Source organism: Narcine bancroftii, chromosome 7, assembly GCF_036971445.1.
Source record: "Narcine bancroftii isolate sNarBan1 chromosome 7, sNarBan1.hap1, whole genome shotgun sequence".
Lineage (NCBI taxonomy): Eukaryota > Metazoa > Chordata > Chondrichthyes > Torpediniformes > Narcinidae > Narcine > Narcine bancroftii.
Window position 1 is genome coordinate 167,687,021 of NC_091475.1, and position 26,582 is coordinate 167,713,602.

Below are 26,582 nucleotides of genomic sequence, written 5' to 3' on the forward strand. Positions count from 1 at the left end.
AGACTGTAAAGATGAGAAAGTGCAAGGTATTGAGGATACTTTAAATTGTATTTTCTGAAGTATGGAGTGTTGATATATGCTAGCAAAATGGGATGAAAATTAGTTTTTTTTTGTTAAGGTCCATTTGCTATTTTTTTTACCCAATTGAATATTGTGGTCTGTTAATCTTTGTTAAAGATATCAATATACATCAGTGAATAGTGAAGTATTTTTATATATTTGAAGCTGTTAGCTCTCACCCTGCAACATGAAAAACCAGAGCTAGAAGAGCGTAAGACAACACTTCTACAACAAGAAGAGGAAAAAAAGATTCAACTAGCGAAACTTGAAGATTCTCTGCTGGAGGTATTATAAATAAAAACTTATATTTAAATCTATTTAACAAGCAAGCTTATTCAATTTTGATCACCTCATTATAGGAAGCTATGGAAAGGGTGCAGAGGAGATTTACCAGGATGTTGCCTGGATTGGATAATAAGGCAAGGTTAACAGAGCTGGGACTTTTCTCTTTGGAGTGTAGAAGGGTGAGAAGAGACTTAATAGAGGTCTACAAGATAATGAGAGACATGTATATGGGGAGGGGTGCCAGCACCTGTTTCCCAGGGTAAGAATAGCAAACACCAGAGGACATATGTACAAGATGAAGGGAGGGAAGTTTAGGAGAGACATCAGGGGGAAGTGTTTTTTTACACAGAGTTGAGGGATGGTGGTTGAGGCTGAAACATTAGGGCATTTAAGAGACCAAGAAAGAGAGGCACATGGATGGAAGAAAAATAAATGGTTATAGGATAGGGATGGTTTAGTATTTTTTTAAGGAATATATGGGTTGGCCCAACATCGCGGGCAGAAGGGCCTGTTCTGTGCCGTCGTGTTTTAATTAATGCAGTAATGCTACATTACTTGAAAATTTTTATGATTTCAAAATCCATTGAATTTATAATATTTGCAGAAGTCAGATAGTATGAAGATTTGGCTGTGACATAATGGTTGTGATTTGCACATAATTAACTTAACCTATTACTAAGGGAAATATTTTCCAGTAGATTTTTATTGGGATGCTTCCTTTAAACATGCTGGTTTATAGGAATAAGTACTTGATGGGGAGTGGAGGAGGGCAAAGGATGGAGTAGCGACCACGGACTTTGATGCTTACCAGTTTGCATGAAAATGCTGTGAAAGCAAAATTATTCTTTTCTATCCATGTCTGGAAAGTATGGGATAAAACTAAAAGTAATTGCCCAAAAATGGATAGCTAAAGTGAAAACAAAATATTCCTGCTTTTAGATGAAGGTGAAAAGGTGCAGTTGTTAAAAATATGAAATGAAGAAAAATAGGTGAGAAATACCTGGGTTAGGCAACATGTGTATAAACAGAACAGAATTATTGTTTCATGTCAATTACTGTTCATCAGTTTTAGAATAAGAGAAAGGGATGGACAGGGCAAAGAGAAGAATGATGTAAATGGTAGTGTCACAGCTTAGAGAGAATGGTGAAGACTTGTTAATTGCAGATGATACTTCCAGAGGTGATGCCAACAGAAGATGGTGAATAAGGACAGAGGGGAGAGAAATAAAAATACTGGAACATAAAAGGTGCAGAACTATTTAAACCTGAAATAAAAGTGAATTCTGCAAAACTGAGTTAACAGTGTAGACAAATCATTTTGCATCAATAACTGGAGAAGCTGCTTATCTGAAGTTGTTGAATTCTGCATAGAATTCTGAGGGCCTTATTGAAGCTTGGTGGAAGGTGATCCTTCAGTTACTTAGGAACATCTGGAAGCTCAAGGTCATGCAGGCTGAAGGTTTTTTTTCTGAAAAGCATTCACCCACTCATCATTTGGTTTAATGAGTGCAGAGATCACAGTATGAGCATTGAATGCAATCAACCAAGTTGGAAGGAGTGCCAGCGAGTTGTTTATTCATCTCCCATGAAACACAGGTCATTTACCTTTATGAGAAGGAGAGTTTCAAGGAAATTTTTTATAACATTACAGGAGCAGAAGCGTGGAAGATGTGTCTGAAGATTCAGAAATTATGGAGGTTGATGGGAAGCAATCCTTGGGAGGAGAGGGGGTGAGAGTAGAAATGTGGGAAATAGAACAGACATCCTGAATCAAGATCTTCCTCTCCATTGCCTATATTTTATTATTTTCTATTGGGCCACCACTCTTTTTATTTATTTTGTATACATTTTCTGCATATTTTTCAATATTTAATTTACACACTTGAACTCTTTGTAACCATCGTTTGCTTGTGCTATTGACTTATTTTGTTACTGTTGTGCTATTGCTTTGGTCTTTTTCTTAAACTTTTTAAAATTAACCCTCACCAAATTTCCCTCTCCACTTCTCCCACCACCACACCTAAAGAATTACTTCAAACACAAATTCAAGTACATGTCCAATGGAACAATTCCCTCTTCTAGGACTGGTGTCAGGGCCCCATTTCTTGATATTGTTGCAGCTTGCCCACGCAGCAGGTGAACCAGTGCACAGAGTCGTGGGCAAGTCCGCAGCAGATCTGACTGTAAGAGCTCCAAGTGTGGGGCAAGCCCACAGCCTGGCAGCTGACGCCAGTTTTGCCCTGCAGGTCCCGGAGGTTGCTGGGAGAGGGTTCTTAAGTGTGCAGTTTTTGAATCACTAAAGCATTTGGTTCAACTTACCTTTGACTCTGCATGGTCTTTCGCTCATTGTGCGGCTAGCGTGACTACATTGGTAACCCCGACAGTCCAAATGGAATTTGGACCCAACGATGACCAACCCAAGCACGCTGAATGCAGTTTCACTGAAATTGCTGACTTTCTGGACCTCACAGTCACAGGTCTGGTTTGAACAGGCTGAAGCCCAATTCCAGGTCAGGCAAATCGTCTCGGACGCCACAAAGTACTGCTATGTGGTTGGTTCACTTGATCAAGAAAGAGTAGGCTGCATCATTGACTTCCTACACCAGCTACAAGTTGCGGAAAGGTATGAGACAATCAAGGCGCTCCCAATTGTACTTTTGCCCTCTCCTGCCGTGAATGTGCAATGTGGTTGCTGCACATAGGCGGCCTAGGTGACCGCACGCCATCGGCTTTAATGAACGAGATGCTGGCACTAGCAGATAGCCATAAGCCATGTTTACTGTTTAAACAAGTCTTCCTCAAGCAGATGGCAGAAGATATCCATCTCTTCATCGCTAACAATGATCTCAGCGACTCATACAAAGTAGCAGCCCACGCAGATATACTGTGGCACACCAAGCAGCATAGTGGGGCCTCTATCGACCAAATTGCTGAGTCAAGCCCTAAGGCCTGAGCTTTCCCCATGCCACCAACCAAGCCGATGATGCTCGCAGCAGGGTGCAACCCAAGTTTGGACCGTTGGTGTTTTTACCACCAAACGTGAGGTTCAGGATCACACCGTTGCTGTCCATCCTGTTCTTTTCTGAGTAATGCCGGGACTGGCCGTAACTAATGGGTACGGCGGCCAGCTGCTGTGATAGCCTTCTTTACTTGTGGGACCGACACTGGGCTCACCAAGGAGGAGTTAAAGAAAATGGAGGAGATGGGGATCATGCAGCATTCTTTGACAGCCCATGGGCCCAAGTCAGCTGGAGGATAGAAACTAAGCAGCATCTACAGAAGGCTCAATGACGCTACCATGCCCGACTGCTATCCAGTGCAACACTTTCACGACTTTATGGCCAGTTTGCATGGGGCACGCATCTTCTCCAAGGTCATCCTGGTCCTTGGGTATCACCAGATTCCTGTCCACCACAACAAAATCCACAAAATGGCCATCAGCCTGTTCGACCTATTCAAGTTCCTGTGGATGCACATATGTTCCAATGCCTCACGGACTCAATGGGACATGGCTTAGATTTCGCCTTCATCTTCTTAGATAATATCCTGATCACCAGCCATTCGCACCAGGAGCATTTGACGCATTTGTGCTGACTCTGCCGACACCTGAGTGGCTACGGCCTTGTCATCAACCCTGCAAAGTGCCAGATTGGGCTGTTGGCTATTGATTTCCTTGGGCACTGCATCGATCAGCATGGAGTGATTTCCTTGCCGGCGAAAGTCGAGGCCATTCTCCAATTCTCCCAGCCCAGTACAGTCAAGGGCCTACAGGAGTACATGGGCATGATCAACTTTTACCTCTAATTCCTACTGTCAGTAGACCACATCATGCACCCCCTCTTCAGCCTGATGTCTGGCAAGGCCAAAGAAATCACTTGGGACACGGAGTCAACGGTGACGTTCGAGAAAGCCAAGGACGTCCTTCCAAATGCCACCCTCTGGATTAACCCTGTTGACGCTTCCAACTCAGCAGTCGGTGGCGTGCTAGAACAACTAATTGAGGGTCAGTGAAAGCCACTTGTGCTCTTCAGCTGGAAGCTATGACGCCTGGAGCTGAAATAGAGCACCTTTGACAGGGAGCTGCTAGCCCTCTACCTCGCCATCCAGCACATTCAGTATTTCTTGGTGGGGCGGGAGTTCACGGTCTTCATGGACCACAAACTCCTCACCTCCGCATTCGTCAAAGTGTTGGATCCATGGTCGCCACAGCAGCAACACCACCTGTTCTACATCTCTGAGTATACCACCACTGTCAAACAATGTCATGGCTGACAAACTGTCTCGCAACTCCATCCACTCAGTGCACTTCCTTTCTCCAGGTTTGGACTACGTGGTGCATGCCCAGGCACAGCAGCTGGATGAAGAAATGCAGGCCTACCACACCACAATCTCAGGCCTGAAACTTGAGGACGTCCCTATTGACCCAATAGGCAGCTAGTTCCTTGGTGATGTGTCAACCGGCCAACCCAGCCCATCATTCCTGCTACTTGGAGGTGTTGCATTTTCAATGCACTATATGGTTTGGCCCACCTGTCCATTCAAACAACCATCCAACTGGTGGCAGATAGATTTGTTTGGCATGGCCTAAGCAGGTAGATCGGGTACTGGACCAGGACATGCATATGCTACCAGACCTCCAAAGTCCAGAGGCACGTGAAGGTCCCACTTCAACCTTTCCAGTTCACACACAAGAGTCAACGGTTTGAGCATGTTCATGTGGACATTGTCGGTCTGCTGCTGTCTCTCTGGGGGGCAAGGTACCTGTTCACCATGGTCAATAGATTTACCAGGTGAAGCCATAAGCCATACCACTCACTGACATGTCCATAGAGTCCTGCGCCAGAGCCCTCATCACAAGCTGGGTTGCAAGTTTCTGCCTGCTTTCCAACATCACCTCAGACAGGGGATTGCAGTTCATGTCCAGCCTATGGTCGGCTCTTTCACAGCTACCTGGGACCAAGTTGCACCACACCATCCACAGTCCAATGGCCTGGTAGACCATTTCCACCAGCACCTGAAGTCAGCATTGATGGCACACCTCCGAGGCCTGGATTCGATGGACGAGTTCCTATGGGTGCTTCTTGGCATCCGCATAGCTTCTAAAGAAGACTTAGCCACATCGTTGGCAGAGTTGGTATACTGGCGAGTTTGTGCCAATGGCTCAGGGTGTGGAGGAGATACCCGCGGCAGTGCTCATAAGACTCCAAGAGAAGGTGGGAACACTAGCCCCTGTCCCAACCTCATGCCATGGCCCAACACCCTCTTTTGTCCAAAGGATCTCTGGGATTGCGATTAAGTTTCTGCTCATAAGGGCATATACCGGACTCCACTCCAGCGGCCGTATGAGGGCCCGAACAAGGTGGTGTGCTGGAACAGAACCATGCACAACCTCAACATGAGCGGCTGTGAGGAGACTCTCACCATTGACTGCCTCAAGCCATGCACCTTGACCTGGTGCACCCTGTGACTGTACCACCCCCGTGCCGATGATGTCGGCCACCCAAACAGATTAAAGAAGCATTGGCTATGGATTCCACGCCTCCTAACACCAATTATGGGGGGGGGGGGGGGGGGGGGGGGGGGAGGGGGGAGATCATCTGGTGGCTCATTCATACAGCAGGCGAACTGGCTCATTGATTCGTGGGAATTCCGACTATAAGAGCTCCAAGTATGGGCAAGCCCACAGCCTGGCAGCTGACGTCAATTCCGCCCCACAGATCGTGGGGCTTGCTGGGAGAGGATACTCAATGCGTGGCTTTTGAATCAGCAAAGCAGTTGTTTCAATTCACCTTCGAATCTGCGTGGTCTTTCGTTTGCTGCGCAGCTAGCACAACTATAATATGTTCACCATTCTCTATTCGTTATTTCTGACAACTAATTGGACCTTCATTTACATTTCCTTTCACCAGAGAGTACTTTATTATTTAAATAGAAATAAAACCTTTGTATCTTCTAGCTTTCTGAAAATGCCAGTTATTTTCTTTCTCTTTCGTATCATCCAGTATTTATTGCAGCTTAACTGACTCCAGTTAGCAGGACTTGGAGCTTATCCTTAGGTGCAGCTAGAGACAGCTGATTATACTATTGCTGAAGTAGTGCAATGCGATAATTACAGGTGAAATCATACCTTAATGAAGGGCTGAAGCCCAGAACGTTGGTTATGTATCTTTATCTTTGCTATATAAAGCACACTGTTTGACCTGCTGAGTTACTCCAGCATTGTGTTTTTACAGATGAAATCTCTGCCAACCAAAACAAAAATGAGTAAAATCAAGTCAATTCTGTGAAAATCAAATTGGAAAAAAATTATTTCATTTTGTGTAGTATAATATCTTGTTATGACAAACTAATGTATCAGATTCTCTAACGAGACAGCATCAATATTGACCGTTAGTTTCTGGTAGCCTCTTTCTCCCTGACCCAGCTCCTGCTTTCCATCATGACTCTGGCCCCATTCCTCCTTCCCATTTCCTTCTGTGACTGAACAGGTGTTAAACTGGATGAAATCTTTGCATTCTTCAAAGAGAAGGGCTTGTGGATAGGATGGGAAAAGGGATCAGAGTGGGAAGTGGGTGCTGATTGACATGTTTGTTGGGGGCAGTTGTGATAATTGAGTCGAGGCTGTGGGAGGTGTATCTTTGAGGTGAGAGTAGTTGAACTGGAGGCTCCACTTGTTAGCAATGAAAGATACAGTTGTGATGGTCAGCCTTTGGCAGAGCTGGTCAAATGACAGGATCTACAGAGAGTATCCTTGGAGGAGGGAGTTGTGTCAATGGGAGTATGTTGTCATGAGTAAGGGAAAAATGCCAGTGGGTTGAACTTATCAGTTATTAGTTGTGGTTATTGTGTTGAGGGGTCTCCATTTGTTGGTCATTAACTGTTGGATGAGGAGTGCCTGTCTATGATTGGCTGGACTGTGCAGTTTATGCTTATGTTATTAACATTTTTGGAAGTGGCATGCAGATTTATTTAATGAAACTGCACATCTTCAAGATCTGTTCATCATGCCCTGAACAAAAAAACATTGATTTTTAAAACACTTGTAGTGAGCGGTGCAGTGAATAAAGCACAACAGAAGTTGTCTGTGAATTGAACCAACAGAACTGTTATATGGAATCCACGCAGGAGTTAAAAATACAGTTGGTGCCCTATCACCTGACCTCTGAAGTCACGAGCCTCCCAGAGTTCTTTATGCCCCCCCCCCCCCCCCCCCACCCCCGGCCATCGGGAGCTCCAGATCCTGCAGGGTCTGCAACCATGGATGCCGATTTGACAATGGAGTGGTGGTATTTGCCACTCTTTTCATGGATTGCATAGTGTACAAAAAACATGTGGGTTATACTGTCGATCCATAGGCATCAGAAGAAAGTGATATTTTGACAAATTATGCTAATTGGTTCTCATTTTCAAATTTTCTTTTAAAATTTTAGAGTCAAAATTAAAATTGATCTTAGTACATCAATATAATTTTTCTCAGAATTTGATCTGCAATATGTTGAGAATGTCCTTAATGGAAATGTATTGCTTCTAACATTAGTTGTTGGTGACTTTATGGACATTTGACTATATTTACATGAACTGCATTAAATTAAATCTTGGAAAGAAATCGGTGTTTAGTGAGCAAGTAGAGAACTGCAGCAAAGTTGTTAAAGTTAATTTTTCAGTAGTCATTCTTGTGAGGTAAGGATAGGTAAACTAAGAATGTTCAATTAATCTTCAGTACTTTCTATTTTAAACCCTTATTTTAAAAAGAATAAACCTTCAACACTCGAACATATTAATTTAATTTAGCATTTAATAAATGTAGGCTTCTCTTGTTGTCCTCAACACAGGAATGGACCATTTTATTATCAGAAAAATAAACTGAAATAGAAAGAGGAAGTACTAGAAATACTCAGCAAGTCACAGCAGTTGTGCCACCTTATCTGCTGAGTATTTCCAACATTTTCTATTTTATTCCACTTTAATAAATACATGGATTATAGTCTGGTTTTTCCATTTAAAAATTTTTTCTCATCTGTTAAAATCTTCAAGTTGTTTACTCAAATTTTAATCAACTTTTTTTGTTGATGAAATGGATGAATGCGGTTAATAGAAATTAATGAAAAGATATGCTAATGTAATTTATCATAGACTCTGGCTACGTCACAAGGAAATATATTGGAAAACAAGGATCTTATCGAATCACTCAATAAAACAAAGGCTAGTAGTGCACTAATCCAAGAATCCCTCACCGAGTCTTTCAGATTACAGATTTCTTTAGATCAGGTTTGTGAATTTTATTTTCCTACAGCTTCTCATGGAGTCACGGAGTCCTGTAGAATAGAAATGGGCCCTTCAGCCCATTTCATACATGCTGATCTTTTTGCCAATCTACGCTGATCTCATTTGGCTACATTAGGACCATAACCTTCTACACCTTGCCTACTTGTGTCTGTCAAAATGTATCTTAAATTCAGTGAAATACATCTGACCCCACCACCTCCTCTTGCAGTGAGTTCCAGATATCAATCACTCTCTGTGTAAAATAAAAAAAAAACTGATCCCCTTTAAATCTCTTTTCTCTCACTTTAAATTAATCCTCTCTTGTTTTTGATATTTCCTGCCATGGGAAAATTGATTAATTTCTCCTATCCATGTCTCTCTTAATTTTATAAGCTCTTATTGGGTTACCCCTCAACCTCCATAACTCCAGAGAAATCAAGCCCAGTCTTCCCAATCTTTCCCTGCAACTCAAGTCCTCTAATCAAGGCAATACCCTTCAGTACAGTCACATTCTTTGTAATGAAAGAGTTCATATTGTTAATTAGTTAAGAAGTAAAGAATCATATAACACAGATAGGACCCTTTAGCCCAATTTGTTCATGTCAGATTTCCTAACTGAACTAGACCTATTTGTCTTCATGTGGCCTACATCTCTCCAAATCTTTTCCATCCAAGTACCTGTCTGATGTTTTTTAAATGTCATAATTGACCTGCCTCTACAACTTCCTCTGGCAGCTCATTCCATATCTGCAGAAAACCTCTGTGTGAATGGGTAGCCTTTTGGGTTCCTTTTAAAATCTTCCTCCCTCACCTTAATCCTATGCCCCTGACTTCTCACCACTGGGAAAATGAATATGATCATTCACCATATTTATACTGCTCAAAATTTTATACTCAGGCTCCTCTAGAAAGTCACCCCTACCTAGCCTCTCCTTACAACCCAAGCTCTCTAGTCCTGATAACATCCTTATGGATGTTTTCTGAATTCTTTCAAGCTTATTCTGTAGTTGGGCGATATGACCCGACCAATTTTTTGTTCAGTTGTAACATTGCAGCCCATGTTGTGTACTCAGGACCCTTACCAATGAAGGCAAATTATTTCTTCACCACTTTGTCTACCTGTGTGCCACTTTCATGGAACTATGCACCTGTACCATTGTCTTTCTGTTTTACAACACTCTTCAGGGTGCCACCATTCACCTTATAAATCCCGCCCTGGTTTAACCTATCTAATTACAAACTTTCACATCTGAGTTGATTGCAAATGTCATTCCTTTTCCACTTCCCAGTTGATCCAAATACTGCTGCAAACTTAGACAACCCCTGTCACTCCACTATACTCCCAGTTTTTATGTTATCTGCAAAATGTTAAAAGTTTTTAATTTGTATGTGTTAGGGTAGATTCATAGTTGAGGAGTTCTTTGGAGTATTCTTTCCAGTTGAAGCTGACTGACATTTTGTTTTTGGGTCCTAATAGTTGTCCCTTTTATTGGTAGGTGACCTTGTCAACACTGAATTATCAGATCATGTACATGGTTATTAGTGAGTTACTGGTCTCCTCTACCTTTTCCAGCCACTGTGTACTTCATTATGTCTCTCATAATAAAAGCTCTACTTTTCCCTTGAGTCATGTGGAGCATCCAACCAAGAATGAATCACATTTTCTGTTAATTAGTTCCTGGATCTTCTGGTCATTCTTGACAGGCTAATCCTTAACCATGGTTCTGTATTTGACTTGTGTGGTCTTATGATCATTCCACAGGAGATTGTCTGGTTCAGCCTCACTGCTATCTGGCAGGAAGTTGAAAAGATGTGTGCCACCTGAAAACCAAGAAGCTCACAGGAGCAAGTGCTGCCTTTTGCAGGGATTATAAAAACTGGCAAAGAGGAATTTCACAACCTCTTCTTGCACATCTGGGAAGCGGAGGGGCTGCCAGGGGAATCTCCAGTGTCCATAATTACCCCTGAGAAAGAAGACTAACCCTATATGGTAAATTAATTCGACTCCCCTCACCTCCCCAAATTTTACCCCCCATCCGCCCTGTGCTTCTCTCTACCATGACCCATCTATGGCTCTCAATCTATGTCCCTCCACTTCTACAACTCATACTATTTTTTTTCCACTTGACCTGACAATTACTTTTTGCAGTAGTGTCCACACATAAAATATGTGCTTCCCTCACACCATTTCCCATCATGGAACAGTTTCTAGGTTGTAGATTTCAACCATTGTTTTTCTTCTCACCGGTTGTTATTTTATTTGATTTACAGCATTTGTAGTTTGTTGTTATACATTGCTGACTGTGGAGGGCAGCAAAATATCATTATTGATAGAAATTTCTCTTTTTTTCAGGAGAGGGATGCATTTCTCCCACTTGCTGAGACAGCCAGCAAGATGTTCTTTATTATAATTCATCTGTCCAAAATTAATAATATGTATCGCTTCAGTCTTGCAGCCTTTCTGAGGCTCTTCCAGCGATCATTGCAAAATAAGAAGGTATGTTTTGAACTGATGAGAATGATTTGAAGCAGCGTAATTTTCATCTTTGGCAATGACAGAAATGGGCCAACCAGTTTTTAACATAACATAACATAACAATTTACAGCACGGAAACAGGCCATTAGGCCCTTCTAGTCTGCACCGAACCAATCACCCCTCTCTAGTCCCACCTCCCTGCACAATGCCCATAACCCTCCATCTTCTTCTCATCCATATACCTGTCCAACCTTTTCTTAAATAATACAATAACATAACATAACATAACAATTTACAAAAGTAAAATCAGGAATTTCCATTAAAAAAAACAATAAAATAATTATTCCATTATATTAATTTGACATTTTTTAAATTTAAACTGTAGGTTATATGCAAGTTCCATACTTTCTTTTGTTTATTGATATAACCTCCAGTTGATACCTGGCTCCTGAAGTTCCACGTGGCCTTCTTTGCTTTCCCATCTATCACAGGCTCCCAGTGCTTCACTGGGTCTTTCTCCTCCTTCCCCTACTCCATTCTTACTGCAGCCCCTGTGCCTTTCTCCTTTTCCCTGAGCTTTGCCTGAAACCCCTTACATAATCCTCTTCTGACCCCATCGCTTGGCCAAGCTCCAACTCCTGCTGCATCTTCACCTGCTATTTTCAAACCCCCCCCCCCCTCATCCAACCAACCTTCTCTGATGCTGAGACACCAGTCCTCAGCAGAGGCCTTACCTTCATACCCTGATCTTGAGCAAAGGCCCATCCTTTTGTTCTTTGGCAAGGAGTCCTCACCCCTACTCCACCCTCCAAATGCCCTCCAATTTCCCTCTACCATCACTCTTTTGTTCTTCCTCTGAACAGCTTCCCTTTTGATTCTTATTTCCTGAAAATCAGTGATGTAGTCAAGAACATTCACATAGACTACAAGTCTTCCCACCCTGTCTTTTGTAAGAGTGCCATCCCTTTCTTACAGTTTCTCCATCTTTACCACATCTGGTCTCAATATAAGACATCCCATTCTCTCACTTTCCTGTCAATCCAGCCCCAGTCCTCCCACTGTTGTTCATAGCCTCCACCCCTCCCCAATTCTACCTGCACACGTCACCTGCTATATCTCCTCTCCCATATTCCAGCAATCCTTTAATGGTTCCCATTATCACCTTGCTCACTGTCTGATTTAAGTCTTTGGGCTCCCATTGATCACCTTTCAGTCTTTGCATCCACCTCCATCCTTTCCTAACTGTCTCCATCTGGCTTTTTTTCTGTCTTCTTCCACCTATGACCCATCTCAACTCCTCCCCCTCCCACAGCTGGTTCCTTCTGTCCATCATCTTTCATCCTTCCTCAGTTCATCTGTCAGCTATTGGCCCGGTCTCAACCCTTTCATCTTTATGTGGCTATTGTCACTCTCCATTCTCATTCTTGATGCAGGGTCTCAACCTGAAACGTAGAAAGTTTCTTTTCCCTCTCAGATGCTGCATGGCCCACTGAGTTCCTCCTGAAGTTTGAGTTTTGCTTAAAAAAAATCATCAGTAATTCAAGATCCCCTTAGTGTCTTGTAATAGTACAGAACATGTAATACATGAAATTGCCTTTTGCCTGCCATAAGGTAGACAAAGAGTCGCCATTAATGTAGCCCCTAACAGTAAGAGAGAAAGAGAAGCAAAGCAGAGTCCCTTCAGAGCCATTTATGGTTTTTACACAGACACTGCATATCAGGAAATTTTTTGCAAAATTACCACAACTCAGGCTGTGTAAAAGGTTTGGAACAGAAATGAGTGACTCATTCCAGTTCCGAAATATTTCCTGCGGCAGCGCTAGACAATTTTGCGGACTGCCAGCAGTCTAAACTGAATTGCAGGCAGCTCACAACAATGGGCTAAATGAATTGGACGGTGTTGACGCTGTATGTCGCACACAGAGTCTATGTCACAGTCGATGTTGAGCAACTTCCATTCTTCAAAATGACTGTGACTCAGGTATGTAGTGTAAATGTCCTTTTTATTTGAATGGCCACTCCAGAAGATAAGTGAGAAAGTTATCGCCAGGAATTTATCATGGCAGCTGTGTAAAAACCATTATTGAGTGTTTGCGGATTCACCTCATATTCCTGTGGCCTCTACAGCTGCACAGACTCCTGTTTGATTCATTGGCAACCTGAACTCCAGATCCAAATGTCCAACACTATCAGGAAGCCTTCATTGTCTGAGGCTCTTCAGGAGGCCTTTTTGCCCTCAGCATCCTCTCGAATCCTGGCTCCGATAGCTGGTTCCCATGAGTCAATCTCCAGCAGCCTGCAACCCGTGCAAGTTCCCTGACGGCAAGTTGCCCGCAGCCTGTGTGGATCCTTCAGCCACAGAGCCCCTCGCTGGTCCACTGCCGTGGTCACTGTCCTGTAGGATTGTCTCCTCTGCTTCTCCTTCCCAACGAGGCGTGTTCATTCGATTTCTGGTGCCCTTCACCAGTTTGCTGCTTCCCAGATTCTGCAACACCTGGTGTTCTCTGCTGAGCACAGGCACCACCATCTTGGCCACAGACTGCTGGGGTTGCATGATTTTACTTAAAAACACCTTCAGCTCCTTTAACAGGCCGTTTAAAGTCTGTACGCAGCTGTTGTGTCTCCGCTCTTTGCTCTCCTGGCTTTTTTTATGTTATGAAACTTTTTTACAATGAGAAATGGTTTCAAAATATAAAAAAAATGGCTTTCATCTCCAGCTCACACTTCACACATAGCATGGTATTTTTCTTAAATAGGAATCTGGTCATTTTCTCCTTTAGAGGTCTTAATATCAATGTGTAATACAATTGAAAATGCTGACTTTGTTCCTGCCACACCTTTTGTACGTCATTCAGCTGAGGGACACTGAACTATGTTTGAATGCTTTAAGTCACGTGGTGGAAAATTGCTGTTGCAAATTTCTGGTGGTATAGATTTCCTCCTCTGTGGTTGTACATAATATATATATGTATAGTATATTCAAGATGTGTTTTGCTGATATGTTATAATGTTTTGATGTCCTTACCAAGTTGGTTATTTTATGAATGTTTACCTATTTTGAAAACCACCACAACTTATTAGTTCCATTGGTTAATGGTGACTGGTCACTATGGCTGCCAAAAACCAGACCATTCACTCAATTCCAATTCTGCCCCAGGATTATTTTCATAGTTTGACCAAGCTTCTGGTTTTACTTCCACTGTTATTTCAAACCTCAAGGCCATTCCCACATGAAACCACAACTCAATGATCTTGGACAAATACAGAAAATGCTGAAAATACTCAGAAGATCAGGGCACATTTGTGAAACAAAGTCAAAATGTTGGGTCTGAGACCTTACATTAGAACTGAAAAGGAGAGAGAAGAATAGCTACAGGGAGGGTGGGGTGGACCATTCCTTCGGATAGGATAAAAATGGAGTAATTGGAATGAATGGGAGCAGTTGGAGAGAGAGAAAGTAGTAAAAAGATCATTGTCAAAGAATGTGAGAGTGGCAGAATTGGAGGACGTGCCCAACAGGTTAGGCTGTGAATACCCTCCACTGCTCAGAGAGAGGGAAAAAATAAACTGAGCTAATATTAGAGATGGATTCAGCAGTCAAGATCATTCCCAGTGTAATGAAATTAGAACATAGAACCGCGCATCACAGTAGGGGCCCTACAGCCCATAATATTGTGCAACATGTATAAATCTACTTCACTTCTAACACTTCCCTCACTTGGAGCTTATAACCCTTCATTTTTTTTCCCATCCACATGCCAATCTAAGAATCTTTTAAATGTCGCCTTTGTACCAGCCTCCACCACCACCCCGATAATGAAGCACTCACTGTGTGTGTAAGTGTGTAAAAAAAAAAACCTACCTTTGATGTCTCCCTAAACTTCCCTCCACTCGCCTTAAATAGAAGTCCTTTGGTACTGGCTATTGCCGCCTTGGGAAAAAAGGTACAGGCTGTCTAAGTTACCTCATCCTCCTGTCGCCTCAAAGAAAGAACCCTATGTCACTCAACCTTGCTTCATAATTTGTATGATTAAATACAGCTGAACTCCATTCATTGCAGCAGCATTGGTAAATACCACTTATTTATTTCAAATTGGTACATTTTACTTCCTTTTGCTGTGTTTTCTCAGCTTTTATAAGACCCAAAATTAAAAACAAAAATAAATGTCACACATCAAAATTATTACTGACAGAACTAGAGACTTGAATCCCCAAATACCAAGAAAAATTCTAGAATGCAAGTTAGTAAAAATTGAATTTCAGATATCCAGACAATACCCCTGTATAATCCTGGTATGTTTCAATGTTAGATAACAGGAAATCTGGTGACTCAATGTGAGCAATGGTACAAAAGATCTTTTATTCAAATAAACTTTGTTTGCATTCTAAAATTTATATTTTTAAACCTATCCATTTTTATACCCGTTAGGAATCTGAAAACACTGATGTCCGAATCACAATGCTGATAGCAAAACTAAAAACTTCGGTGTATGAATATATTTGCCGATCCCTGTTTAAGGTAAGAGTAATCATTGCTCAGGGTGCTGTTTATTTTCGAACAGTTGTGGAGTTTAAAATCTTTAGTGTTTGTTTCCCATCATTTATTTATGGGATGGAATCATTGTCATTTTATTTGCCTGAATGTTATATAATTTGTTTACTGGCTAATGGCTATACTGAGTGCAGTCAATTCTAATAAACATTTCCCACTAGCTTTTTTTTGACCTCGATGGTTTGATTTTCTGGGGATAGAGGGAGACGTGGCAGGAAATTTTGAAATGTTGATAATCAATAGAAACTTCCAACTAATAGTTACTTCTCCACTAATTTTGGATTATATCTGTTTACACACTTTCATCCCTAGAGTTTCAGAAAATTGGCATGGTTCCCATCTAAATATGGACACCTCTACAGAGGATTGCTAATTTTGTTCTAAAATGTATTTATTTAAATACACTTATTTAAAATACATTTATGTATTCTTGTTCTACATCAGGTACTTGTGGCCATCAATTAACTCTTGTTTTTGAATGGATCCATTCATCCAAATCATCCTTGTTAGTTCACAATCAAAGCATGACCAAAGAATAAAACTTTGGTGCACTTAGTTCACAAATACTTCTTTGCATACAGGATAAACAACAAGATGCTGGGGTCTAGTCCAGTGCACAAAAATGCTATATAGATCATGCTATATAAATTAAAAGCAGAATCAGATTTAAATCCAAGTAGTAGTGGTTTGAGTCTCTCATTGCTTAATTGATAATGATCCTGCATTCCTCTCTAATGTAAAGAAAATAGCAATTTTGGATCCATAAAATGGAAGATCTATCCAAAGGTAACTAGTTTAATTAGATATTTTCATTGTAAAATATAAGGTGATACAGAATCCATCTATTTTTTTTTATCATGCATTCAGATGGTGATCAGTGTTAGAGATTTATTGATACTGTATAAAGATTAATGCAATAAGGAAGTTTAAGAGCTTTGTGAATGGAGTTGAAATCCACAGGTGCCTATGAATAATCTTGTTTTGAAAATACTTTTTCCCTCCCTCCTCTTTCTGTTTTTTTTTTGTGGGAGAATTCGTTGTGGAATTTGGCCAGGACATAAAGTTTATTTTCTTTGGACAGAATGTATGTCATTATTTAGTACGCTGGTAACTTTAATTTGTGTTTCACCAGATTAAAGCAGTTATATTGGAGGTTAAGATCAAATCCGGTTTGTTGGAATTGCCATGGTCTTTCAATGTTACATTATCCTAAATTCTTATTATCATTTGGTCACTTTTCCTTTTATGTTAATGTACCATAGCGGAATTGTTACAGTAACTGTCTTGAATGTTTCCCATCCAGTTATTCCTGTCAATGAAGCACCCAACTCTATAATAGCTAGCTCACTTCTTGTACCCTTCTTTGTTTTGATTAAGGACTCTAATGTTGGATTAAACTATGTCACCTTCTATTCTGCCATGTTATGGTGACTTCCCAAAGGGAGGTGTAAGATTATTAATTAGCTTTCTCAGCCCTGTCTAAGAATTTTTTTTTGCCAGATTGCTCCTTTACTATCAGGTAAAACTCCTGTACTTGCTCCAGAAATGTAATCTCCGTGGAATTATTGCTTTTTACCTGAGATGCACTTGGTTGATATCCTCCAGGTTTTAGAACTTATTATGGAATGTTTAAGCAAACTCAGCAACTGGAGACAAAGCAGCATGTGGTATTTGGACAGAGAGGCAGAGGTGACAAAGGGATGAGAGTTGCATTTTGAACTAAATTCTTACTTATTTTCATTGTCATTCCTCCAGTTGTTCATCACTGTTGCTCCGGTAAGAATGAGCTGCTGAATCCTTTGCTCTATATGAGAGGGGCAAAGAATGGTAATGTAAGATTATCAAATACCCCGGTTGAGGTGACATTGTTCTGTTCGGCTGTGACTGTGTGTAGTCATTCCAAATGCCACATTTGATACTCCTGGTAGGCAATTGTGACGAGATATTAATGAGATTTGCTTATAGTTACTTGTGATTTGTAAGTCAAAGATAAAAATCCAACTATTTTTCTTATCAATGCTATTGAAGTTGTGCCTTAAATGGTACGCAGTGCATATTTATTCTGCGTTATGTTAAGTGCATGGAATGCATTAGTTTGGTAGCTCTTCTCTGAGTGAGAAATCATCTTTTCCATCCTTCACTGACCTCATGGTTTGCTCAGAGGTCCTATGGGTGATTACAGAAATGAATTAGAATTGCTCTAAAATTAATGTTTTATATGATTTATGCCATCATAATTCACTGTCTGCTGATCTTTAATGTTTTGTGTGCTATGTAGTGATGTTATTTAATTCCGCACCAGTTAGCTCTGAGGCCTCTACATTCTGATGGTTGATCAAGCTAAGTCAGCGGTTGTTTGTGAAATGACTAGAGGGGTACTTATGTTTCTCTTCCTATTCCTGTGCTTTTTGTTTTCATCTGGAAGGAGAGCAAGAAGAGGTCTCTGAGTAGAAGTGATGATTTATGCTGTGTTGAAGGATGGAGAGCATTTGTTAAATTTATAAATTTAAAATTAGATATACAGCACGCTAACAGGCCATTTCGGCCCACGAGTTCATAACCGCCCAATTTACATCCAATTAACCTACACCCCCGGTACATTTTGAACAGTGAGAGAAACCCGAAGCCCTGGGGAAGTCCCACGCAGACACGGGGAGAATGTACAAACTCCTTACAGAGAGCGCAGGATTTGAACCCTGATCCCGATTGCTGGTGCTGTAAAGGCATGCGCTAACCGTTACACCAACTGTGCCACCCCATATGGTGACGATCAATGAATTACTTGATATTGAATGAAGGAATCAATGGAGATGGAGGAATTGAGTCAGCAGGTGGCAGTGAGAATACCAGCAAAGGTAAATTAGCATGAGTCATCGAGTCATACGGCACGGAAACAGGCCCAGCTTGTCCATGCCAAGGATTGACCATCGGATGAGTTTTTCACATATGTACTGGTTTCTTATCATGACCCAAAACCATGGTACTAGCTTAACTGGTTGTTGTACATTAACAAAAGAATAAATTGGCATGTTATATGTCCCTTTCTCAGGGACAAGCTGACCCCAGGAGCCTTTCACACTGGACCATTATTTGCAGTTAATTCTGTAACTTGGGATTTTAAGGGGGGAGGGAGGGTCCCATCTCCAGCAGTGACAATGCGAGAGCAAGTTGTGCTTTCACACTGTCAGAAGGTGATTGGTAAGTTAACTTGACCAGGCTCTGACACTTGCTTCCTCCATGGATCAGAGCCTGGTTGAAATCTACTCACCCTGCCCAGTTATGTCATTTCATACCGCACAATTCACGCTATTTAACCTGCGATTTTGGAAAGTTAATTCAGATGTAATTGTCAGGTTAACTCAGATGTAATCGGCAGCATGAAAGGGGCTATAGAGTTACAGGAAAGGAGAGAATGGAATTAATGGGATTGTTCTTCTGGAAGAAAGCATGGACTCAATAGACAGAATGGTCTTTTACATAATTTAGTGAAGCTCAAATGATCTAACATATTCAGGACTTTGATGGTACTGGATTAGCACAATTTCTAGACTATTGGATGCTAATATTGTATTTCAATACACTTTAAAACTTTAAAAAAAATTTGGCATGGTAATATATACAATTTATAATGATGTTACTATGCAACATCTTTTAAAAGAAAGAACCAGATAGGTTGAAAGTGATAGCAGGAACTGTGGTATGGGTGAATGGAAAAGGAGCATCTGAAGTTGGGCCTCATTAAGTAGAAAGGGAATGCAGCAAATGAGATCCCAATGAGTTAAGGAGAACATGGGGACAGGGCACTGGGTGAGTGGAGAGGAACCACAGAAAAGAGGGGCCCAGTAAGTGGAAAAAGAGCATGTCTCTGCTGAATTGAAAGAGTGTGTGGGTAGGAAGCCAGTGCCCTAATGAGTTGAATATTTCCTGGTAACCCAGCAAAAAAATTCATAAATGGTCAAGGATAGGAGAATGACCCATACCTTAAAAATACGGTGTTTTCCCCTTGCACTATATGTTTTTTCTGGTTTTTTTTGCCTTTCATAATTCAAAACTGGAGTTGATGATATGGATTTGTATTGCAGGCAGTGCAGAAATGAGTCTAATGAAATCTACAAAATCTTATTCCTCCTCTTCCCTGTTTTAGATGAGTCTGGGAATTGATCCTCATCTGGATGGATTTCTAAGCGAACATTTTGATCATGCCGTTGGGAGTTTTTAATTGTCTTCAATCAATATTGAATTAAATTGCAAAGGGACATGTGATTGTTTCTTGATAGACGTTATGAAGAATGCATTTGTGCAGAGTACAGAAGAGAAATGAATTGCACTGTGAAAACTTTACTATCTGCAGATATAGAACAATGTTAGAAATAAATATTCAATGAATCATGAATAATTGTCAAGTGGTGCAAAATTCTTTGAATTCCTATGGATGCTGCATAACCTGCTGAGTTTCTCAGCTCTTTTATGTATTGCGTGGCAATGGTGAAGTTTCACTCAAATTTCACATTTCCTGTTTTCCCAGAGTTTATGATGGTAATGTAACCTAGTGTAACAGTGGTGTTGCTTTTGAGGTCTATCACTTCTTTACAATACTGTAGTTATGTGCTAGAATGAACTGCTCACTAGTTGGTGGTTTTGTGGAGAACTATCAGGTGTAGGTCAGCATTTCATGACTTCTGTGGCTATGCATTGCAGAATGGTTGTTAGGAACACAACTAAAATAAAAGCAGGGAATGCTGAAAATACTCAGCAATTTAATCTGCATCTGTGGGAAGATTTCTGTACCAGCCTCCCTCAAGGTCTGAGGAAATATCTTGTCAGGCCCTTGGGCCTTATCCACCTTTATTTGCCTCAGGGCAACAAGCACCTCCTCCTCTGTAATCTGTTTGGGTCCATGACCTTGCTGCTCTTTTGCCTCATACAGATACAAAAAAAATTCATTTAAGATCTGCCCCATCTCTTTTGGCTCCATGCATAGATGACCACTCTGATCTTGGCAAGAGGACTATTTTGTCTCTTGCTACCTTTTGGGCTTAATATATCTGTAGAAGCCCTTGTAATTTCTGTTCACTTTGACTGCCAAAGCAATCTCGTACCTTCTTTTAGACCTCCTGTTTTCCTTAATTGCTTTCTTGCATTTCATAGACTCCTCAAGTACCTCATGTGTTCCTTGCTGTCTATACCTGCTATGAATCTCCTTTTTTGCCAGGGGCCCAATACCTTTTGAAAACTAAGGTTCCCTTTACCTGTTTGTCTGACCTTTAATTCTGATAAGGAACGTTCAAACTCGGAACTCTCAAAACATCATCTTTGAAAGCATCCCACCTATCAAGCATACCTTTGCCAGAAAACCTGTCCTGCTCTATATATTGATTAAGGAAACTTTCCTGAACATATTTGACAAACTCTATTCCATTCAGGCCTTTTACACTATGGGATTCCCAGTCAATATGTGGAAAGTTAAAATCTCCCACTATTACAACCTGATGCTTTTTTGCAACTGTGTACTATCACTTTAAAATTTGCTCCTCCATTTCCTGTGGACTGAAGGGTGGACTATAATAGAACTTCATTAATGTAGTCATCCCTTTCTTGTTCTTTACTTCCACCATATAACCTCAATAGTCGAGCCTTTAATCTGTCCTGTTGTAACACTATTGAGATGTTTTCCCTGACTAGCAGTGCCACCTCCCCTTTCATTCCTCCTTCTCTGTCATGTCTAAACAATGGAGCCCGAAACATTATGATGCCAGTCCCACTTCTCCTGCAACCAAGTCTCTCTAATGGTCACAGTTATACTTTCAGCAATCATCAAAGTTTCACACCACCCAGGACATGCTCTGGACCTTTAGGTTCAGGAATAGCAACTACCCCTCAACCATCAGATTCCTGAATAACAGACTCATTCAGAGATTCAGTTCAGGACTCTTACTTTGCTCAATATTTATTACTGAATATTTATATTTCTGTATTTTCAGTCAGTTTGTTTATATTTCCTTCTTTGTATACATTTCTTTCACCTTGAATGCAGTTTACAGTTACTGGTAACACTGGACAATGAAGAATTTGCTTTCTGGGTGTATTTTATAGATTTTGGGCTGGTGATCTTGAAAATCACCTTAAAAAATTCCTATGAAGTACCATTTTTAGATATAACATATTTTAAGTCCACTAATATATTGCCGACAAAGCAAACCTTTTGAAAATAATTGTTGTCCAGTGTAATTTAGAAAATTTGCCTTGATGACAGGAAAAAAAATCTAAAAGTTGTATGATATCATGTAGGTAATCTGACAATAAATTTGAACATTGATCCATGCTCAAAGCTCATCCCTGCTTCTTACAATACTCCTTGCAATGAAATAGATGCAACTCAGAACATTATTCCTGCCATGCTCAACCATTCTGTTTCTGTCTTTGTTTGCAGGCTTAACATCTTTTCCCACACCCTCTCCACTATCTGCTCTAGTGGTCTGGTTCCCATCCCCCTGAAAATCTTGTTTAAACACCCCCCCCACCCCACCCCCACCCCTGGAGCAGCACTAGCATACCTGCTGTAAGGATATTAGTCCTCCTCCAGTTCAGATGCAAACTGTCCCACCAGTACAGTTCTCACCTTCCCTGGGAACAAGGCCAATGATCCAAAAATCTGAAGCATTCCTGCCCATACCATCTCTTCAGCCACATATTCAGCCATATAATCCTTCTATTTTTGATCATGCTTGCTCATGACATAAGGAACAATCCTGAGATCACAATCCTGTAGGTCCTTTCTTTGAACTTTGCACCTAACTCCATGAACTCACTTTGCAGGACATCCTCACCCTTCCCATCCACATGATTGATCTCAACATGGATCACAACATATGGCTGGTCACTCTCCCACATGAGAATGCCATGGAATCGATCCAAGACATCCCTGACCCTTGCACCGGGGAGGCAGTATGCTATCCAAGAGTCTCAATCTTGTCTACAGAACCTCTTATCTGTTCCCCCAACTATTGAATCCCCTTTCTCTATAGCTCACCTCATGTCCACCCTTCCCTTATGAGCCAAAGGGAAGACTCTGCGCCAGAGATCTGACTGCCTTGGCTTTTCCCTTGTAGGTCATCTCTCTCAAAAGTATCCAAAAGAATATATGTGTTATTGAGGGGAATGGCAACAAGGCTATGTTGCTGTAACTTCATATTCCATTTTCCTCTCTTGATGGTCACCCAACACTCTACCTTCTGCCTTGTAGGTGTGACTATTATGAAAGTAGTGCATATTCCATAGTTTTATGTGCTACATCCACAGGCCAAATTGTTCCCCACCTTTCTCCAGGGACCATGCGGTAACGAGTAGGCTTTGATCTTATCTGCCCGAAAGACTAGATGGTCAGTCAGACTCAGACTTGATCATCAAAAATACCACACCTACACTGTTGGAGTACATTTATATAGTGGGGACTCATAACAGTGGGAGTTTTCAGGTCCTGAATCTCTAACCGGGTTGTGGCCCTTATTCGCTCCAAATCTCTGCCACCAAGAGACGGGAGTAATTTGTCCCGGTGCTTCTCTGGGGCTGGAGCATCACAGCGCTTCTCTAGCAATATTGTGCAGACCCCGATAACCAAAATCAGCCTGCCTGCATTTAAAGCTAAATGCTTGTTCTCACCCTCTGGCTTGACGTGTATCACGTATGTCTATTGGGGTTACTTTGAGGGATCAGTTTTGCTGCCCATCATCTCATCAGGTTCGGGTGTTTCCAGCGGGACCTTGTGGAGGTACATCCCACCATGGCGCAGAACCTGTAAGAGTACCATGGATTTTGCAGTGAGACGGCACTTTGATAACCTCCTTCTTCCTGAGGGATAACTCTACTGAGTCTTAGTTAGTCCTGTAACTACTGTCTATTATCACCCTCTGCCTCCCAAATGATGCAAAGTTCATCCAGGTGTCGTTCCCCAACACAATCTGTAAGAAGCTAAAGTTGCAGTGACCTGATTTTCCCCACCATAAAAGAGGTCTGATTTCCTAACACAGTCTGTAAGGAGCATACCAGTGCTCTGGCTGCCATTCGCACTGTTAACACTGTGCAATAAGTAAAAGTGCTCTCCTCCCATCACCTCCCCTTCCCTCCTCACTGAAGTATTTTCTCCCATAAGGCTGCTATCACTACCAAAGCCTCTATCTGCCAAAGCCTCTCAAGCCAATGCCTATAAGTCTCACTCTTGCACTGGGCCACTCCTGCAATAACTACTCCCCTAGAGCTTCCCTTCCTTTTATTAGCTAGTCAGTTCTTTCTGTCAATTTTAAAGTCTTTCTCTCACTTGCTCTTGCTGCAAATCCTGCCTTTATTAAAGATAAACTCAGCACTCACCTATTAAAACCTCCCTTTCTCACTTACTGTTGCTCCAAATCCCTTCTCGGCAGAGATTTGTCAAGATGTTGCCTGAATTGGAGGGATGGATTGGATCATCTAGGTTTGTTTTCTCTGGAGTAACAGAGACTGAGGGGTGACCTCACAGAAAAATACAAGATTGAGAGTGGTAGATAGTAAATAGAGAGTAGATAGGGTAGATAGTAAATATAAATCTTTCCCCATGTTATATGGTAGAAGACATAGGTTTGAAAGCGGATCTCGGTTAATTTTTTTTTACAGTGTGGTTGATAGCTGGTGCTCACTGCCAAAGTGAGCCAAGAATTTTAAGATCTCTTTTTCCCTCATGGAGCACAGGTCACTGAAGGAACACCTGATAGAAGTTTGTAAAATTATGCGAGCCAGAGGTAGGCGAGATAGTCATAATATTTCTCGCAGGGTAAAAATATCACTTACTGGAGGACATGCATTTAAAATAAGGCAGGTGGTGGCAAGTTTAATGAAGATGTGCGAGGCTAGATTCTATATAGTGGATGCCTGGAATGGACTGCCAGGGATAATGGTGGAACCAGACATGACAGTAGTGTTTAAGAGGCTTTTGGATAGGCACATGAAAATACAGGAGCAGAGAGAGATGTATCAAATGCAAGCAGCAGAGTTTTAGTTTAGTTTCATGAACTGTTGCTGTACTCTTCTGTTCTCTGCTCTATAAATGAGGGAGTTTTTTTCCCTCTTCATTGTAGCCATTCTCTCCTGTACGGTAAACAGTAGTAATAGTTTATTTAGAACATTTAACACAATGCATGTTGATCCAAAGTGCTGAGCATACAATTAGGAAAAAATTGGTTACTATCTAAACAAAATGAAAGGCAGCCAAAATACACCAGTGCAGTCATCTTTTTATATAGACTATCCAACTTAGAACATTAACCCTAACCTGTTCCACCCAATCGCAGCAATGGCAACTGAGTGGATTGTGCTTAAAGGGCCTTGACCTTCTTTGATTACTTGGCAGCGAAGTGCCAGTAGTTGTACTGAATTTAACATATCTGGAAAAATCACAGATAATTAATTGATTACAGAATTGTGATTTCATCAGGCTTGATTGCCAACCACTCCAGGAATAGCATAGTCGCCCCATGCAAGCTACTTTGAAGTGCTTGCTTTAAAAAAAAGTGATTTATTGCTCTTTTTTCTGACATGATTGTGAAGTTTGACCTTTGCATGAATTCTTTGGGCACTGAATCCATTGGAAAATTAATCCTTTGTAAAAATACATGTTAAATAATTATTATCAAATATTAACTACCCTTTGATTAATTCAGGGATACAGATTTGATAAATGTGGTCATTGTGCCTGTGGTTTCCCAACTCTTTGCCTCAAATGTGATTTTCTAAGATTGGCTCACTATTTGATGAAGAGTTTGATGTTTTGTTTAGCACAGTAATGGTTTTAATTAAGTGTTCATACACAAAAAAAAGGTTTGGAGTGAGATGCTGTGATTCTCAGCCACAAAAAATCTTATGGCTAATTCTCAGTTAGCAAATTCTCCTGGTTTGTCAATCACAATTAGAACATTAGTAAAATTAGTGGAATAAACTTCATTAACCTCCAATTAGGAAGAGAAGTGCAGTTTGAATTACTATTCACTAACATCTGCTACAAAGACCTTAGGATGTTGTAAAACATAGAACATATAAATCTACACTGCAAGATAGGCCCTTCAGACCACAGTGTTGTGTCATCGCTATGGGCTCAGTTAATATCAACAGGGTTTTACTATTTAATATCATACATGAAAGATGTTGGATGGGAGGCTTTATTAGTTCTTCTGAATCTACATCCAGAAACACAAGACAAAAGAAAATGGATGAATATTGGAAAGTACAGGTACCTGAAAGTGACCTCTCAAAAATCATATTGAAAGTTATATCCCTGAGTTGTTGATAATTGAAGATTGGCAGAAATATTTGTTATGTTAGTCTTAATGTTTTATTAATAACCTTTAAGGTTATTAACTACTGCAAAACATGGTAATGTTCTTGTAAAATAGCATACTAGGAAATGTCATAGGAATATTCATCTGTTAAAATTGCCCAAAATAACTTGTAGTTCTATATCTTTATTGAGAATGTTTGCTATGATATTGTCATATCTGGCTAATATTGCAGTTTTTAGAAATGAAATTAAGAGTTGTTTGTTATATCTGTATTTCCTCAATCTTGCCTAAAATTTCTCTGAGATGCTTTATCAGTTCTTAACACATTTATCAATAAATTACTGTTTAATACTGTAAAACTACTTTAAATGAGCATATGCTTTCAATAAAAATGTGGTAAATTTTGAAGTTGAATTTGAATGTAATAGCTGTTATTGGGTTGATTTATTTATTCAGCAGATAAACTAATTTTCCTCTGTCCATGGTACAGTTTGATCTTCTGGACATGTTTCACAGCACTACCATGAGCACCATAGAGCACAACAAAAAATTGTAGTCTGTCTCTAACTGCCATTTGGTCTTACTCTACCAAATATATTCCCTTTGTCTTTCCTGCCTTTCACTTTTTTATGAGATCCTC

General features: G+C 40.8%; 1 protein-coding gene across 9 annotated transcripts in view; it reads left to right on the top strand.

Annotated features, from left to right (window-relative positions):
* dync2h1 (dynein cytoplasmic 2 heavy chain 1) overlaps positions 1–26,582 on the top strand; it is a 509,574-nt gene that overhangs the window by 250,519 nt on the left and 232,473 nt on the right. For 8 of the 9 annotated variants that reach the window (XR_011342189.1, XM_069891176.1, XM_069891173.1 and 5 more), the window contains 4 exons: positions 226–345; positions 8,479–8,613; positions 10,964–11,107; positions 15,516–15,605. Coding sequence is in view for 8 of the 9 variants with exons in the window: in XM_069891176.1 (XP_069747277.1) it covers positions 226–345; positions 8,479–8,613; positions 10,964–11,107; positions 15,516–15,605 (489 nt within the window). In the remaining variant the exon portion in view is untranslated. Of the gene's footprint in view, positions 1–225; positions 346–8,478; positions 8,614–10,963; positions 11,108–15,515; positions 15,606–19,782; positions 20,168–26,582 lie in introns of those variants that run through there. The other variant, XM_069891180.1, reaches the window with a different exon arrangement.